The sequence below is a fragment of the Xyrauchen texanus genome, chromosome 40, assembly GCF_025860055.1.
Source record: "Xyrauchen texanus isolate HMW12.3.18 chromosome 40, RBS_HiC_50CHRs, whole genome shotgun sequence".
Classification (NCBI taxonomy): domain Eukaryota; kingdom Metazoa; phylum Chordata; class Actinopteri; order Cypriniformes; family Catostomidae; genus Xyrauchen; species Xyrauchen texanus.
In genome coordinates, this window is record NC_068315.1 from 14,417,280 (window position 1) to 14,433,479 (window position 16,200).

At 37.7% G+C, this 16,200-nt stretch overlaps 1 protein-coding gene across 1 annotated transcript in view; it reads right to left on the minus strand.

The window, feature by feature from the left end:
- LOC127633170 (helicase SRCAP-like) overlaps window positions 1-13,258 on the minus strand; it is a 30,087-nt gene extending 16,829 nt beyond the window's left edge. The window contains exons 1-18 of the mRNA XM_052112048.1: window positions 13,250-13,258; window positions 12,940-13,125; window positions 12,690-12,830; window positions 11,343-11,528; window positions 11,093-11,233; window positions 8,501-8,696; window positions 7,765-7,940; window positions 7,588-7,675; window positions 7,140-7,229; window positions 6,832-7,002; window positions 6,372-6,598; window positions 6,097-6,274; window positions 5,863-5,999; window positions 5,575-5,744; window positions 2,286-2,478; window positions 1,929-2,065; window positions 1,547-1,733; window positions 1,197-1,366 (exon numbers count right to left, since the gene is read on the minus strand). Coding sequence (XP_051968008.1) covers window positions 1,197-1,366; window positions 1,547-1,733; window positions 1,929-2,065; window positions 2,286-2,478; window positions 5,575-5,744; window positions 5,863-5,999; window positions 6,097-6,274; window positions 6,372-6,598; window positions 6,832-7,002; window positions 7,140-7,229; window positions 7,588-7,675; window positions 7,765-7,940; window positions 8,501-8,696; window positions 11,093-11,233; window positions 11,343-11,528; window positions 12,690-12,830; window positions 12,940-13,002 — 2,651 coding nt within the window. The 5' untranslated portion in view covers window positions 13,003-13,125; window positions 13,250-13,258. The remainder of the gene's footprint in view (window positions 1-1,196; window positions 1,367-1,546; window positions 1,734-1,928; window positions 2,066-2,285; window positions 2,479-5,574; window positions 5,745-5,862; window positions 6,000-6,096; window positions 6,275-6,371; window positions 6,599-6,831; window positions 7,003-7,139; window positions 7,230-7,587; window positions 7,676-7,764; window positions 7,941-8,500; window positions 8,697-11,092; window positions 11,234-11,342; window positions 11,529-12,689; window positions 12,831-12,939; window positions 13,126-13,249) is intronic.
- Window positions 13,259-16,200: the final 2,942 nt, after the last annotated feature.

Consider the following 16,200-nt stretch of genomic DNA (forward strand, 5'->3'; position numbering starts at 1 on the left):
GTCCTTAAACAAGCCCTCATAATAAATCTCGAACTGATTGACAAATGTTCAATAATATGGTAGTAAACAATACATTGTATTCTAAAGCCACTTTTTGTATTGCCTTATCAATGATTAACTGTTCTGCCACAAGAATGTAATGCATTTTAATTATCTGAATTTTTATATATATATATATATATATATATGTACAATTATTTCATCATTATATATTGAATTATTGTTATATGAGGGGCTTTCTCAGCAAATATTTGTATATGCGATTAAAGAATCAGGACACAATGTAATTAATTAGATTAAAATTTGTATCGATTGACAGCCCTATATAAAACACATTTTATAATGACATTACCAAACTTCACCCCTAGCCTTATCATACAAAATTTACCCTATATTTAAAGGGATAGTTCACCCAAAAAAAAAACATCAATATGCTGTTAAATGAATGTCTTCTAAAGAGAAACAATCACTTTTGGGGCAAAGAATATAAATATTGAAGTACTTTTTTTTTTTTACTCTAAAACAGGCTTCCGGTCAGAAGCCGTGCATGCCTGTAACGTAATCGCATTGGAATTTGAAACGTGAGAACTGACGGACGTGTATCACAGACGGAAGAGTAGCACTGTTTACAAAGGTGTAGGAGGAACGCTGCACAGAATCTTTGCTGGTTTTGGTCTGTTTCTATCTTTACTCACGTGCGTTTGTGTGCTCATCCTGGACGTCTCATCCGAGAGGAGAATGTAAGATTATGTCTGTATAATGGCAACGGTAATATGACGCGAGGGACCACGTGATCTCCACCCTCTCGTGAAGCTTACCGGAAGCGAGGGTTTAAAAAGTACTTCAATATTGAGCTTTTTTTGCACCAAAGTGATCTTATCGCTTTAGAAGATATTAATGTAACCACTTGAGATGTATCGATGAGGTTTATTCTGACTGAAAGTTTTGGAGCTTCAAAAATCGGATCACCATCCACTTGCATTTTAAAGACCTACTGAGCTAAAATATTTTTTTAAAATGTCTTCAAATGTGTTCTGGTGAAGAAAGAAAGTCATGCACACTTGGGATATCATGAGGGTGAGTAAATAATGAGAGAATTTTCATTTTTAGGTGAACTATCCCTTTAAATCAAGGTATACAGATCATACTAATGGACCGTGTTTTTAAATTATTTAAAATAAAAAATGTAGTCCCACCTGTTGACTTTCATGTGAAGAGGCTTTGGTCTGGGATGAGGATTAGGGGAGTCCATAATTTCCTGAATAAGATGATGTGTCACTTTCCTCTGAGGGAAGAAAACATCTGCCTGGTATCTAGATACACGTCGCTCAAGACCAACCAGGTCAAACAAGGACAAATCACAGCGCTTTTGAAAGGATGAAAAGAAAAAAGATTTCATTAATCTTTCCTGGGTCCAGAACAGAAAAAACAGGGGGAAAAACTATACTTCCTGAACTTATTGAAGACATTTCTAAAACATTACAAGATAATTTATAGGTATAGAGAAACAAATTAAATCTCAGGATTGTTAAGGTTTAGTACATACTTCAAAAGGTGAGGTTTCAAGAACCTGCTGAACCAGTGAGGCAGTAGAATAGATGATGGGCTTTGTGATGAAGGGAGATTGAATGGGCCTTGGATCAAACAAGTTGGGGTGATTACATACTTTCCGCAGCTGCATTAGAATGTTGATCACAGACATGAAGTGGCCACTTGCCAAAGTCTCTCGTGTCCTGGGAGTATTTGATGTAGGGAAAAAAAATAGACAAAAATTAGGAGAGCTCTATGTTCATCTGTAGTTTGAACAATATGAGCCACTCAATTGTCAAAGGCATGAGCTTGGAAGCGAAGTTATCTTCAACAAAGTCAAAAGGCCTGCCCCCCCCCCTCCTCAGTCACACCCATATCTGTTTTCCATGGACACTTACGAGGCCTGGGCCATGAAGTCATCATAGAGAAAACGCTGTCTTTTGGATAGTCGACAGCGCACAACATGCTCGTATTTTTTGGGCATTTGTTTCTCCACATCTGCTTTGATTCTGCGCAGGAGAAAGGGTCTTAACACCTACAGAGAGAGAGGAAAAGAGATACAGGAATCTTATTTATAGCCAAATTACTATATGCCTTCCTGTAATATAAAAAATGAACAAACAAAAATAAATAAAAGCAATCAGCTAGATAGAATTATGAGAACTGCTCTGCTGTGGGATACACATATCCAGAAATGCCATTAATCAAATAAAACAAAGCTTCCATGAACAAACTCTGTGCTGAGCTGCTCCTACCTTGTGAAGCCGTTTTACCAAGCCCTCGTTGTACTCTTGGCTTCCTTCAATCATGCCAGTCAGTGGGTTGGAGAACCACTCCTTGAACTCACGATGGGACTGGAAGACGTGCGGCATAAGGAAGTGCATGAGAGACCACAGTTCCATTAGACTGTTCTGGAGAGGTGTTCCTGTGAGCAACAATCGCCTCTGACTAAGAAAAACAGAGAATCGAGAAGTGCAATATTAAATAAACCCCATTACATCCTCAACACAAGATCTGTTCTAAATGGGTTTTCCAAATAAAACTTTTACATACTTCAATAAAACAAAATCCAGAATATATGTTTTTTTTGGCCATCATCTGAAAGGTCCTGTGACATACAGTCCGAAGCAACTTGTTTACGCAATTTACAAGTAACTAATTTCAGCTGGTCCAAAACACATTTGCTTACAAATAGACGAAAAACATCAGTCATAGAGACAGCAGAAGCATTTTAAAGTCCCTTATTTAGAGTTTTTTGGCTTTAAAAATACTTCATGCAATCAGCTTAAATATTCTGTCCCATCATAATATTATTATTCTAACAAACTCTAGACCACTGTCAAAAGCAACAAGAGCCCAAAATTATGTTTCATCACACCAGGGTAAATATAGTTTGTGATTTTTTACTTTATTAATATTCCATTTATCATTACAATTTACTTAGTTTTCACACTTGTTTGGTTAGTTTTAATTTAGTTTTTGTTTTCTCAGTGTTTTCTAGTTTCAGTGTTTATTTCAGTTTCAGTATTTAATTGTCTAATTGTCTAAAGGCTTGACATCATTTTCTGGAATTTTGAGTCTGTAAACAATTGTTGGAAATATGTCTTGTGTCAGGCAACAAGTAGGCATCCTAAAAGACTTTACAAAACTATAGTTTGCTAATATTAAATCTGTGGAGTGGTTAAAAAAAAAAAAAAAAAAAGTGTTTACCTAACTATATTTCATTACATTGTTGAAAATCATTACTAAATTAATCTTTGGCAAGTAAACAATTAAATTATTGAGGTTTAAAATTGAAGATTTTTCCATCTTCGTTTGTCAGAGCTCATTTCAAGATCACCAGTGGGAAAAGCAATGGTAAAGAAATTTGAGATAAATCTTTTTAATGTTATAAAATAGTAAAAGTTGACTAAATGTTTGTAAATGTTACATATGATGAATTATAATGTGAGAGAGGAAATGTAAAACTTATTTGAAAATAATTTACACAAAGTTTTATGCAATAATTGACATGATTAGCCTTTTTAAAAGCTATAATGTCAAGGTTATGTGGTATTTGAATTAGTAACATATCCAAAAGTTGCCCATATTCACCCCACCATGTATCAAAAACTAAACTCAAATTAATTCAAGATCACTTTATTTTATTGTTAGTTTGGGAGTTATGAAAAAGTATTTTAGTTTAGTTTCAGTTTTTTCCAATCACTTTAAAACCTTTTTTTATTTGTTAACAAAAACTTTTTTATTTAGATTTTGTTAAGGATTACACTGCATCCCACTTAAAAGTAAAACAAATAAAATAAATAAATAAACATAAAAATAAAAAAATCAGTCAGCGAACCAGATAAGAGGTTTGTAAATATCAGAAATATCCACAGATAGACAGTTGCTAACATTAATTAATGAATACAATACAACAGGCATATTGATTTACTCTAAAAACTAAAAGCTGTTTATTTGTATCTAGTTACATTTGTTATAAACAGATGTGGCTTTTTTGTCATTTTTTTGCAATCTCTGTCAGTGCAACTTATACAGAGTAGAGGTCGACCGATATATCGGCGAGGCAATAAATCGGTCGATATTCAGAATTTGTTAATTATCATCGGCCAATACATTTTCTCGTTTGGACGATTTGTTACTTAAGTTTGCTACGGCACCGAGAATCACCTGCTTGCACGTGAAGGCATGTAAACAGAGACATGTAAATGAGTGCCATTGTGTTACCACAATAATAGACCACAGGGTTTCTGACGGTTTTATGTAGCTAAATTTAAGGCATTTTTAAGACCAACTAAAGAAAATTTATGGAACAAATTGAAGGGAACACAAAGTCAATATGTTCTCTAAATGTAAAAGTCAAGGGAGCACTATATTTATAGCAAAATGTCTGTTGAAAAATGCAACTTTCAGTAGATCTCCATTACATTTGAACTTATTTTACAAAAAGTATCTTAAGGCTTGAATACCTCTGCTCCAAACCACCAGAATGAGGAAATAACTTTTACCTCTACAACACTGCTGTGTCACTTACTGACAGATGAAGCAGCACATTCCACCACCTATGCTGTTCAATGAATATTTAGTGATCTAATGTAAGCTGTGTGGAGCAAAAATTAGGTGGTCTTCACTCTAATATAACTTAAAAAATGGTGACCAGATTTATAAAGTCTCAAAACGGGACACTTGTGTGTTTTTTTTTAACAAGGGATCATAAAAATTGCATTTTGTTTTTATTTAGTACTGCCTTTTAGAAGCTACTTGACATAACATATTCTCACATATATTTCACAAGACTGAATTTACACATGATCCTGTTCAGAAGTTTACATTCCCTTGGTTTTTAATATGGCGTGTTGCTCTCAATGATCAATGGCTGTTTGTGTAATAATAGTTCAATAGGTCTCCTACAGATGAATGTAGTTTGGTGCAAAAAGTGCAAATCAATCAAAGAGCAACAGCAAAGGACCTTGTGAAGATGCTGGAGAAAACAGGTAGACAAGTATCTATATCCACAGTAAAACGAGTCCTATATCGATATAACCTGAAAGGCTGCTCAGCAAGGAAGAAGTCACTGCTCCACAACTGCCATAAAACTCCAGACTACAGTTTGAAAGTGCAGATGGGGACAAAGATCTTACTTTTTGGCGAAATTTCCTTTGGTCTGATGAAACAAAAATCGAACTGTTTGGCCATAATGACCATTGTTATGTTTGGAGATAAAAGGGTGAGGCTTGCAAGCCGAAGAACACCATCCCAACCGTGAAGCATGGGGGTGGCAGCATCATGTTGTGGGGGTGCTTTATGTACGTTATATACTATATTAAATTGTGTGATATATCAGCATTATATTGGCCTATCGGCCATCCTGATCTCTGGATTTCGGCAATTAAAAACCCATGTTGGTCGACCACAAATACAGAGATGCAACTTATGTGTTGTTTTTTTTTTTCTCTCAACAACATGATTTTGAGCAGGTGCAATTTAATTTCCAGAAAATACAGGTAAGTTAGAAAATGGCCTGTAGCATGTTCATGTAAGTACCTGTTGAAGTTCAGCAGGCTTTGCCAGCGCTGGGACTTAAAGTTCTTGATGTTCTGAGCTTCATCAAGAATTAGGTACCTCCAAGACTTGCGTCTAAAAGCCTGATGATCTTGCAACACCAGCTTATACGAGGTGATGCAGACATGGAAAGCATTGGGCTTAGTCCAGCCCTGAGAAGTGATAGCAAAAATCACTATAACAAAGCTCTTTAAAGTAATAATAGTTTATAGATTACATTTTAATATCTTAATTTCCAATAATACTGGTGCACATAATTGTATTTATTACTTGTCTCTTGAGTTTGCGCTCCTTCTGGCTGCCATAGTAGGTGAGGATTTTGAATCCTGGACACCAACGTTTCAACTCCATCTCCCAGTTCAGCATTACACTGGTGGGCACAATGATCAGATGTGGACCCCAATTACCTGTAAGAGGAAAAGACAAGAAAATGTTTGTAGAACTGCATAAATCCATTATATTTTTAATACACATCACAAGGAATTTATATATGGGATATGTTACCCTTTACACATGCTAGATGTGCCAACAGTGCAATGGTCTGAATGGTTTTGCCAAGTCCCATTTCATCTGCAAGAATGCCATTGAGTTTCTTCTCATTCATGGTGACCAACCAGTCCAGTCCAATGTGCTGGTACTCACGCAGGGTACCATGAAGTAAGAAAGGAATAGGAGTTTTGACCTACAATTTAAAAAAAAACATAACAACTGCAATTCATGACAGAGAGAAATTAAATGCTCTTAAGGAAGTGGTTCTGAGGGTTTGTGTGTGTTTCTACCTTTGTTGTTGCCAATGTGTATCCCTTAGGTTGAAGGCTCTCAGCAGTAGCAGCAATGTGGCTGATCTCCTTCTTGGGTTGTGGAGATGTAGGTTCAGTGGGACTATTGTCTCCCTCTCTCAGCAGAACTTCCATTCCCTCACCCACATCATCATCCTCTTCTTCACTTTGCTGCACCTCCCCATCTTCAACTTCTTCTTCAACACGGTCTACAGCCGCTTGGGAATCTGAAAAATGAGCGAAGGGGAAAAGTTGATGATCAAGATGATCTGTGATATTTACCTTACACATTCATCAAACAGTACAAATGTTTCAGTGGCTTTACCAAGTGAAATTACTAAAAAATACAACATATACTATCACCAAGCAGTGCTTTTAATTCAAGGAGCCTGTAATCTTATTTGTAACAACTCTACAGGCGGAATAATATTTTTATGCATAATCAGAAATGCCAGCTTACCTGAGGAGGTGCCACTATCATCAATGCTGTCTTCTCCTTCAGTCTCTTCCTCCTCCTCCTCCTCAGTTCCTTCTGATTCTTCTGAGGAGACTGGTGATGCTGAGGGTTCCTCAAAATCAGAGGCATATGCTCCTCTATACTTCTCCAGCAGCTCATCCATGCTCATTTCTCCTGTGAAACAAAGAAATCCCAAGTAGCAAAATGACCTCATGAAATTGCCCAAACCATAATTAAATATTGTCCATTTAAACAAGCAGGCACTCACAACTCATACAATTCTTTAGAAACAAGAACAGTATTTCAGTTACCCTCTCTAGCAAGGTCATCAATTTCCTCTGCATGATCTCCATCTCCTTCAATCTTTTCCTGGGCTGCAATAGTGTCCTCTTCATCTTCCGCTGAAGAAGAGCATAGAGGGAACATTCCTTTCAATTAAAAAGGAGTTCAAGCTCATTTTAACGCATGAATTTCCATAATTTTTCCTGTAGTTTGTGATTACTGGATTTTCAAATAATATTTTATGGACAGTGCACTGACAAAGAGCAATTTTAGAGTCAAGTAAAACATTAGAAATTCATATTCACGATAGAAAGTACCATGACTTTTAAAGGTTTTCTTAATTTAGATTGTTTAGAAAAGGTTTAGATTTATAAAATTTTCCAGGCCTGAAAATGAACAATTGTAAAATTCCCTTATATTTCCATGTTTTCCATAACCATGGGAGTTATGTCTCTTTCTAAGCAAAAGTCTCCTAACCATCTTCTTCACTTGCACTGAATTCCTTGTCTTCATCTTCAACTATAGACGAGGAAGCATCTGAGGCCTCTTCTTCCAAGTTACTATCCTGTGCAATGAAAACGTTATATTTAAAGATTTGGGAACTGAAATATACGGAAACTTTTGTGAACAGTGATTGCATTAATCCAAGCGTACCTGGGGGAGAGTTAGAGAACTGAGAAGCTGGTCTAGAGGCAGAGTGCCCTCTTGCCTCAGTAACTCTATCTCTCTCCTCTGTGTTTCTGCATCATTTCCCTCCTGCTGCTCCTCTACCTCTATAGTCTCATCATCATCATCATCATCCTCCTCACACGGTGGCTCAAAGTCTCTATCTGCAGCAAATAAAAGACTATTTAGAAATCTCCTCCTTTTTAGAGTTCATGGATTAGCCTGAATCAGGATTTCCATTTCACTGAAATTATTACAGCTCTACAAGTAGGTATATACAATGACCCAAAAAGTATTTGGACACTTAAGCCATTCTAACAATTCCATTATCATGCAATGTCATTGAATTAGATAACATGCCTCCAGAAAATATAAAACATAAAACCAAGTGGAACTTATTTTAAAGATAGCACTTGCACATTTAGAGCAAAAGATTCACAAAAAATATTTGAAATGAATGACTGCTGTTCACAATCAAAACAAAAAGTGTCAAAATTAAGACTCAAGAAGATTAATTTCAGAACAAGAAAAGTGAGGTTATTTCTGAGAGTCTAGCATCCTTTGCTTGCAGAAGTCATTTGGTTTGACTTTTTCTTATCTAATACAATGACAAAAATTTTACATGAGGTTCAAGTGTCCAAATACTTCTTGGGGCCACTGTTTGCTCATTCACTTCCAATATAAACACCGGAATAACATCAGCAAAACAAAAGGCAGTCCTCACCATCCTCATCAACAGCATTCAGCTGTGATTGTTTGGAGAGTGCTGCATCCTCTGAACTCTGTACAGCATCAGCCTGCAGGGACTGACTTAACAAGTCAGAGTAACGCTCTGTCTGACCCACAATGAAATCCAGCTGGAGATCTAGGGCCTTCTTCCGCTTTTCCTCCAGTCTGGACTGTTGCTTATACTGGACCACCTATGTAGAGCAATGGGTGTGTAACATTGTAAAGTGTGAACTAGGGCTGCACAATTAATCAAAATAAAATTAATATCGCAATATGACCTTGTGCGATTGTTAAACCACAAAGGGCTGTCATTTAATTAAATAAAGTCAGCAAAAAATAAATGTCCTCACTTTCAACTGCTTATATTTTCATCAGACTTAACATGTGTAAATATCTGTATGCACATAAAAAGATTCAACAACTAAGACATAAACTGAACAAGTTTCACAGACATAATCTGTCCCTGAACAAAGGGGGGGCCCTAGCCCTCACCCTCCTATCCAACAGGTCCCAGACGTGCTAAATGTGATTAAGATCAGGACTCTTCGCTGACCATGGCTGAACACTGACATTCCTGTCTTGCAGGAAATCACGCACAGAATGAGCATTATGGCTGGTGGCATTGTCATGCTGGATGTCATGTCAGGATGAGTCTGCAGGAAGGGTACCACATGAGGGAGGAGGATGTCTTCTCTATAACGCACAGTGTTGAGGTTGCCTCAATAACAACATGCTCAGTCCGATGATGCTGTGACATACCACTCCAGACCACGACAGACCCTCCACCTCCAAATCGATCCTGATCCAGAGTACAGGCCTTGGTGTAACGGTCATTCCTTCAATGATATACACGAGTCCGACAATCACCCCTGGTGAGACAAAACCGTGACTCGTCAGTGAAGAGCATTTTTGGCAGTCCTGTCTGGTCCAGTGAAGGTGGGTTTGTGTCCATAGGCGACATTGTTGCCTGTGATGTCTGCTAAGGACCTGCCCCACAAGCCCTCAGTACAGCCTCTCTCAGCCTATTGCGGACAGTCTGAGCAATGATAGAGGGATTGTGCATTCCTGGTGTAACTCAGGCAGTTGTTGTTGCCATCATGTACCTGTCCCGCAGGTGTGATATTCGGATGTACAAATCCTGTGCAGGTGCTGTTACACGTGGTCTGCCACTGCGAGGATGATCGACTGTCCTTCCTGTCTCACTGTAGCACTATCTTAGTAGTCTCACAGTACGGACATTGCAATTTATTACCCTGGCCACATCTGCAGTCCTCATGCCTCCATGCAGCATGCCTAAGGCACGATCACGCAGATGAGCATGGACATCTTTCTTTTGGTGTTTTTCAGAGTCAGTAGAAAGGTCTCTTTAGTGTCCTAAGTTTTTATAACTGTGACCTTAATTACCTACTGTCTGTAAGCTGTTAGAGTCTTGACGACCGTTCCACATGTGCATGTTCATTAATAGTTTATGGTTCATTGAACAAGCATGGAAAACATTGTTTAAACCCTTTACTATAAAGACCTGTAAAGTTATTTGGATTTTTACAAAATTATCTTTAAAATACAGTGTCCTGAAAAAGTTTAGTTTAATCGCTTTAAAATGTATGCAAGCTGCCGTACTGTCTGTATTGTGTTAGTGCACTATAACAATGTTTTTAGAGCTCCACACTGTGAGTAACAGATGTGGTCCACGTTTGGTTCCATTTGCTTACATGTATTGAATGTGTCATATTTAAAGTGCTTGATTCACTTTAATTTCACTTTTGCTCAATGTTTGGCCGCTACAACTTAATATACAAATGAAATTCAAGTTAAATACAGCCCATAGCACCGGGTATTTGTGGGCAGAAGAGAATACCTTAAAATGAGGAGCGCATTATAAAGCTGTAGAGAATGTGAAGTCAGCTACACAAACTCTTCACGCAAATATCACCAAAATAAAAGCTTGACAGTCTAGAACTATTTTATTTTCCGGAAAACATAGCAAAGCCCCGTACAAGTTAAGATTTAATGAAAATAATATATTTTGTAAAATGATGATAATAATAATTTTATATTATGATAAAATAATTAACATTGAAGATTACTGGGTACCAAAAAATTATGATGAATGGTAAGCTGAAATACCATCACAGTGTGGACAAAAACAGGTACAGAGTGGACAGATATAATGTCAATACGAAGACGGTAAGTGTTTTTTCACCCTCATTTTTACACTGTTATATTTACTTGTTTGTGGTGTAAGTTAAAAAAGGTCCAAGTTTGGTTCTTTTTAAGAGGACTCAAGTGTAAAGCCTCAAAGAGTGGCCTTAGTCTAACAACATCACTTACTAGCATTTTGTTCATCATATTGGTTCAAATCCAATATTTTTCAAAATAATCGCAATATGACTTTTTGACCCAATTGTTCAGCCCTAACGTGAACTGATGACTGACGGAGGCTTTTAGTATAATAAAGATTTATGTTTAGCAGTGCTGAACAGCTTGAGTCAAAGATCTCTCTCAAATAATGTTTTGGCTAAATTCCTGTGATAATGAAAAGAGCAGGTGCTGTAAAACAGGAAAAAAAAAAAAAAAAGAAGGTCACCTTCTCAACGCTGCTCCAGAAAGCGCGGACCTCCTTGGCAATAGAAGCAGCCACTCTCCTCAGTTTGGCCTGCTCCTCACGTTTTGCTCTCTCTTCCTTCTGTCTCACCTCCTCATGGTGGCGCATCACCATCCGCATTACCTGAAAAGGAGTTCAGATAGGTAAGATGCTTTTTTTTAACCACCATTCCCCCATTTTCAACATACAAATATCATATTTTAAATAGGATAGATTTATACATCTCTCTTACTTTTCTTGCCACTCCTCTTTTCCATCGTCTCTCTTGTGCAAAGTCTGCAGAAAGCCACTGCATTTCCTCACACAGATAATCCCACTGAACTTTGGGCCGAACTGGTTCTGTTATACGAGACAGACGTTTTAGGGAACAGAAACCTTCACGTTTCAGTGCAAGGGTCCGATGTTCTATTTCTGCTTCCTGTTAAAAGTGAAAAAAAGGCCACGTAACTTCAATTCATCATTTCGGACAGCCTAATTAAGTAACATATACAAATACAGATCAGAATAACAAAATTTTGAATGCACATTAAATACTTCTCTCACATGTTTTGCCAGTCCTGCCATGTCTGTATGCTTCCCTGAGCGAGATTTGGGGGTGGCTGTTTGCTCTGACTGAGAACAGCCACTAGAACCCTGGGAGGATGTGTTTTGTCATGAGTGCTTAGAGTAACAGATGTGGTCCAGTTTGGTTCCATTTGCTTATGTGCATTGAATGTGTCATAATTAAAGCGCTTGATTCACTTTAATTTCACTTTTTCTCAATTCCAAATATGTTTGGCCACTACAAGTTAATATACAAATAATACAGACCATAGCACCAGGTATTTGTGGGCAGAACAGAATATGTTAAATGAGGAGCACATTATCAAGCTGTAGAGAATGTGAAGTCAGCTACACAAACTCTTCACACAAATGTCACCAAAATAAAAGCTTGACAGTTTAGAACTATTTTATTTTACCGGAAAACATAGCAAAGCCCCGTACAAGTTAAGATTTAATGAAAATAATATATTTTGTATAATGATGATAATAATAATTTAATATTATGATAAAGTAATTAACATTGAAGATTACTGGGTACCAAAAAATTATGACGAATGGTAAGCTGAAATACCATCACAGTGTGGACAAAAACAGGTACAGAGTGGACAGATATAATGTCAATACAAAGATGACTGTTTTTTTCACCCTCATTTTTACACTGTTTTATTTACTTGTTTGTGGTGTAAGTTAAAAAGGTCCAAGTTTGGTTCTTTTTAAGAGGACTCAAGTGTAAAGCCTCAAAGAGTGGCCTTAGTCTAACAACATCACTTACTAGCATTTTGTTCATCATATCGGTTCAAATCCCAATATTTTTCAAAATAATCACAATATGACTTTTTGACCCAATCGTTCAGCCCTAATGTGAACTGATGACTAACGGAGGCTTTTAGTGCAATAAAGATTTCTTTTTAACAGTGCTGAACAGCTTGAGTCAAAGATCTCTCTCAAAGAATGTTTTGGCCAAATTCATGTGATGATATAAAGAGCAGGTGCTTTAAAACAGAAAAAAAAAAAAACACAAAAAAAACAAAGTCACCTTCTCAACGCTGCTCCAGAAGGCGCGGACCTCCTTGGCAATAGAAGAAGCCACTCTCCTCAGTTTGGCCTGCTCCTCACATTTTGCTCTCTCTTCCTTCTGTCTCACCTCCTCATGGTGGCGAATCACCATCGGCACTACCTAAAAAGGTGTTCAGATAGGTAAGATGCTCTTTTTTAACCACCATTCCCCCATTTTCAACATACAAATATCATATTTTAAATAGGACAGATTTATACATCTCTCATACTTTTCTGGCCACTCCTCTTTTCCATCGACTCTCTTGTGCAAAGTCTGCAGAAAGCCACTGCATTTCCTCACACAGATAATCCCACTGAACTTTGGGCTGAACTGGTTCTGTTATATAAGACAGACTTTTTAGGGAACAGAAATCTTCACGTTTCAGTGCAAGGGTCCGATGTTCTATTTCTGCTTCCTGTTAAAAGTGAAAAAAGGCTAAGTAACTTCAATCCATCATTACGGATAGCCTAATTAAGTAACATATACAAATACAGATCAGAATAACAAAATTTTGAATGCAATTTAAATACTTCTCTCACGTGTTTTGCCAGTTCTTCCATGTCTGTATGCTTCTCTGTGCGAGATTTGGGGGTGGCTGTTTGCTCTGACTGAGAACAGCCACTAGAAACCTGGGAGGATGTGGAGGGTGTGTTTTTGCCATGAGAGCTTTGTACAGGTGAGGCTCGGTCTGAATGGGAATCCCTCGTCCAGTCACTGGACGAGGGAGATGGACATGGAATAGGGGAGGTGGAAGGAGTGGAGCCTGCTGTGACCTTGCCTGCAATCCACTGGCAAACCTTGGGATAGAAAAATAGAGGATCTGAATGTATGAGTGCACAACAGAATTCAGTTGAATTCTGAAGTGTGATAGAGTGCTCAAGAAGAAACAAAAGGGAGAAAAAGAGCTCCATAAAAAACAGCCTGGTCTACAAGGACATCTTGGGGAGCAATCATAATCCCTGCATGCTTCTAAATGATCCTCTGGGTAATAAAAACTAATTTTTACACTCAGCTCTACTCTCCTTATATATGACAAAACAATTACATTTAAGGCAGAGAGTTGAAAGTAGTGATAGACCGATATATTGTCCAGGCCAATACATCGGCCAATATTTCGCCATTTTGAGATTAAAATTTTTTTTTTACTATAAATTAATTTTATTTATTTTAACATATACATTAGCCAATGGTAAAAGTGAAGATTTATAATCACTAAATTAATTGTGTCATATAAACCGTAATCAATTTCTTCTGCACTGCCGATTACTCTGCACCTACTGAATGACAGCGATTGTGTTTCAATTCGAAATGTTGTCACTCACGTACATCAGTTTCAATGTTTGGCCATTTGTTACGTGGTTCAGCCCATTTGAGGGCTCCACCAATCATCATATAGAAAAGCAGGGCTTCCAGGCGGGACTGAAATACATTCATTTAAATCCCACTGTCCAATTAACAATCACATAATTTCCCTCATGTAAATAGCGCTCATGAGGCTCCCATAGACCTCCAGAGACTCACGCCATCCGGGCGGGACCCAAAATTACACGTTTAGAACCTCTTGTCCAATGATCTTTTGCACCACGGACAAAATCATACAGATAGCGTCAAAGGAACAAACATCACAAAAGTGTTGTATGCTGTTGTATACTTTTGTTACCTTAAATATTGATCTGGGACAATAATTATCTGAATTATAGAGGTTATATATAATTTGATAAATGTCTGTGCAAATTTAATGACATTTTAAGGGAAGCTATCCTACCTCAGTAGTCTTAAACCAATCGCCTCTCCTGGGATGGCATGAGGGTGAGTTAATGATGGGAGAATTTTCATTTTTGGATGAACTATACCTTTATGTAAATATTAAGTATATTTATTAGCAATAAAGTAAATATTGTGTTGAATAAGTGTTAATTTAATGTCAGCATATTTGTCAACATCTTATTTACTATAATAAACTTATATTATCCTATATACAGCCTACAACTACATTAATTCAGACATTGTGCACCCTGCTTTCTTTAAGGATCTGCCTTCGAAAAATCCATATCTGTCGACCACTAGTTGAAAGGAGTAGGATCTTCACATCAATTCGAATCAGACGAGATCAGATCAGAGTTGAAGAATTCCTGACACCTCTTACCTTCTATAATAAGCCTTGTTTGTCTGTCCTGCTCTGCACACGCTGGAAAACACACATGGCTCAAAATACAGCCAATAAGTGCGCTAGCATCAAATCATAGTTTTCAAACTATTATGGATAGTGAAACAGGATCTAAAATATCTGCATTTGAAATACACTTTTGCTGACTACTTCAGTTATTAACTTTCATCATGATGACTCATAAGTGCATGTAAAAGCAGTGCATGTAACGTGCACTTACAAATATGATGAATTTGTTAAAGCAATAACAGGTGATTTGGATACCCGAGCCATTAAAATATTTTTTATTTTACCTTGTTCAGTGCTGGACTGGGCATAGCAATGCTATCATCATTCTGGATCTCTATAGAACGGTCAACCTCTCCATCACTGCTTTCTTCATTGGAAGCATCAAGTGGCTCCAGGATAGCGTGCGGAGCATCTTGCATTGTTGACAAATGTTCCACTGGTGACTGCTGCTGTTCCAACTCTAGTTCACCCCCCAAAGATGTTGAATCTTGCCATGGTGTACTGACCGGAGATTGCTTAGTACTCTTCCCCTCCAGGTTAGCACTGGATCCAGTACCCCACTCATCTCCAGAAGATGGAGGAGGGCTTTGTGAGGTATGGAGTTGTACTGTTGATAAAGACATATTACCAGAGGATTCATTCTGAAGCATCTTGTCAGAGCATTGAGAACTATTTGATGTACTTAAGTTTTCTTTTTCAGAGCTGTTCTGTGAAAGTACACTAGACGTATAAACAGTCCAAGAGGACTGACAGAGAGTGTTTGTGACCGGGTAGTCACAAGGTAACGTGGCATACAGGTTAATAGTGGAGGAGCTAGCATGCAGAGAGCCTGCATTTGAATCAGTTTTAGCAAGGCACTCTGAAACTTGTTGTGATCCATCACTGGGGCTGCCAGCTTGGACAGGGGAGTTCTGTTTAGTTGAGATTCTAGCAGACAGGAAAGGAGGGGGCTTAATGTCATGATTGTCCCCCTTTTTTAAGATCAGTAGTTTTGGATCAATTGTGCCATAAGACAAAGAAATGAATGACACATCTGGTGTATTTTCCATCCCCGCAACCGATTCTTGTGGCATAGCGACAACTGTGTCATGCATCAGATTGGACGTTAACTCTGTGATTGTGTTTGCAAGATTAGTGGGACTTGAATTCTCCTTTTGATTGATAATTATGGTCCTTTCTCTTTGTGAAGAGGGCATGGTGTTTAACTCTTGTGTTTGTTTTAGTGTATTAGGGTTAGATGAGGCCTGAAGTTTGAACTTTTGCATCAATGTTTCCATTGGTTCTGGAAATTGTTTACCTGCCAGTTCTTCCTCT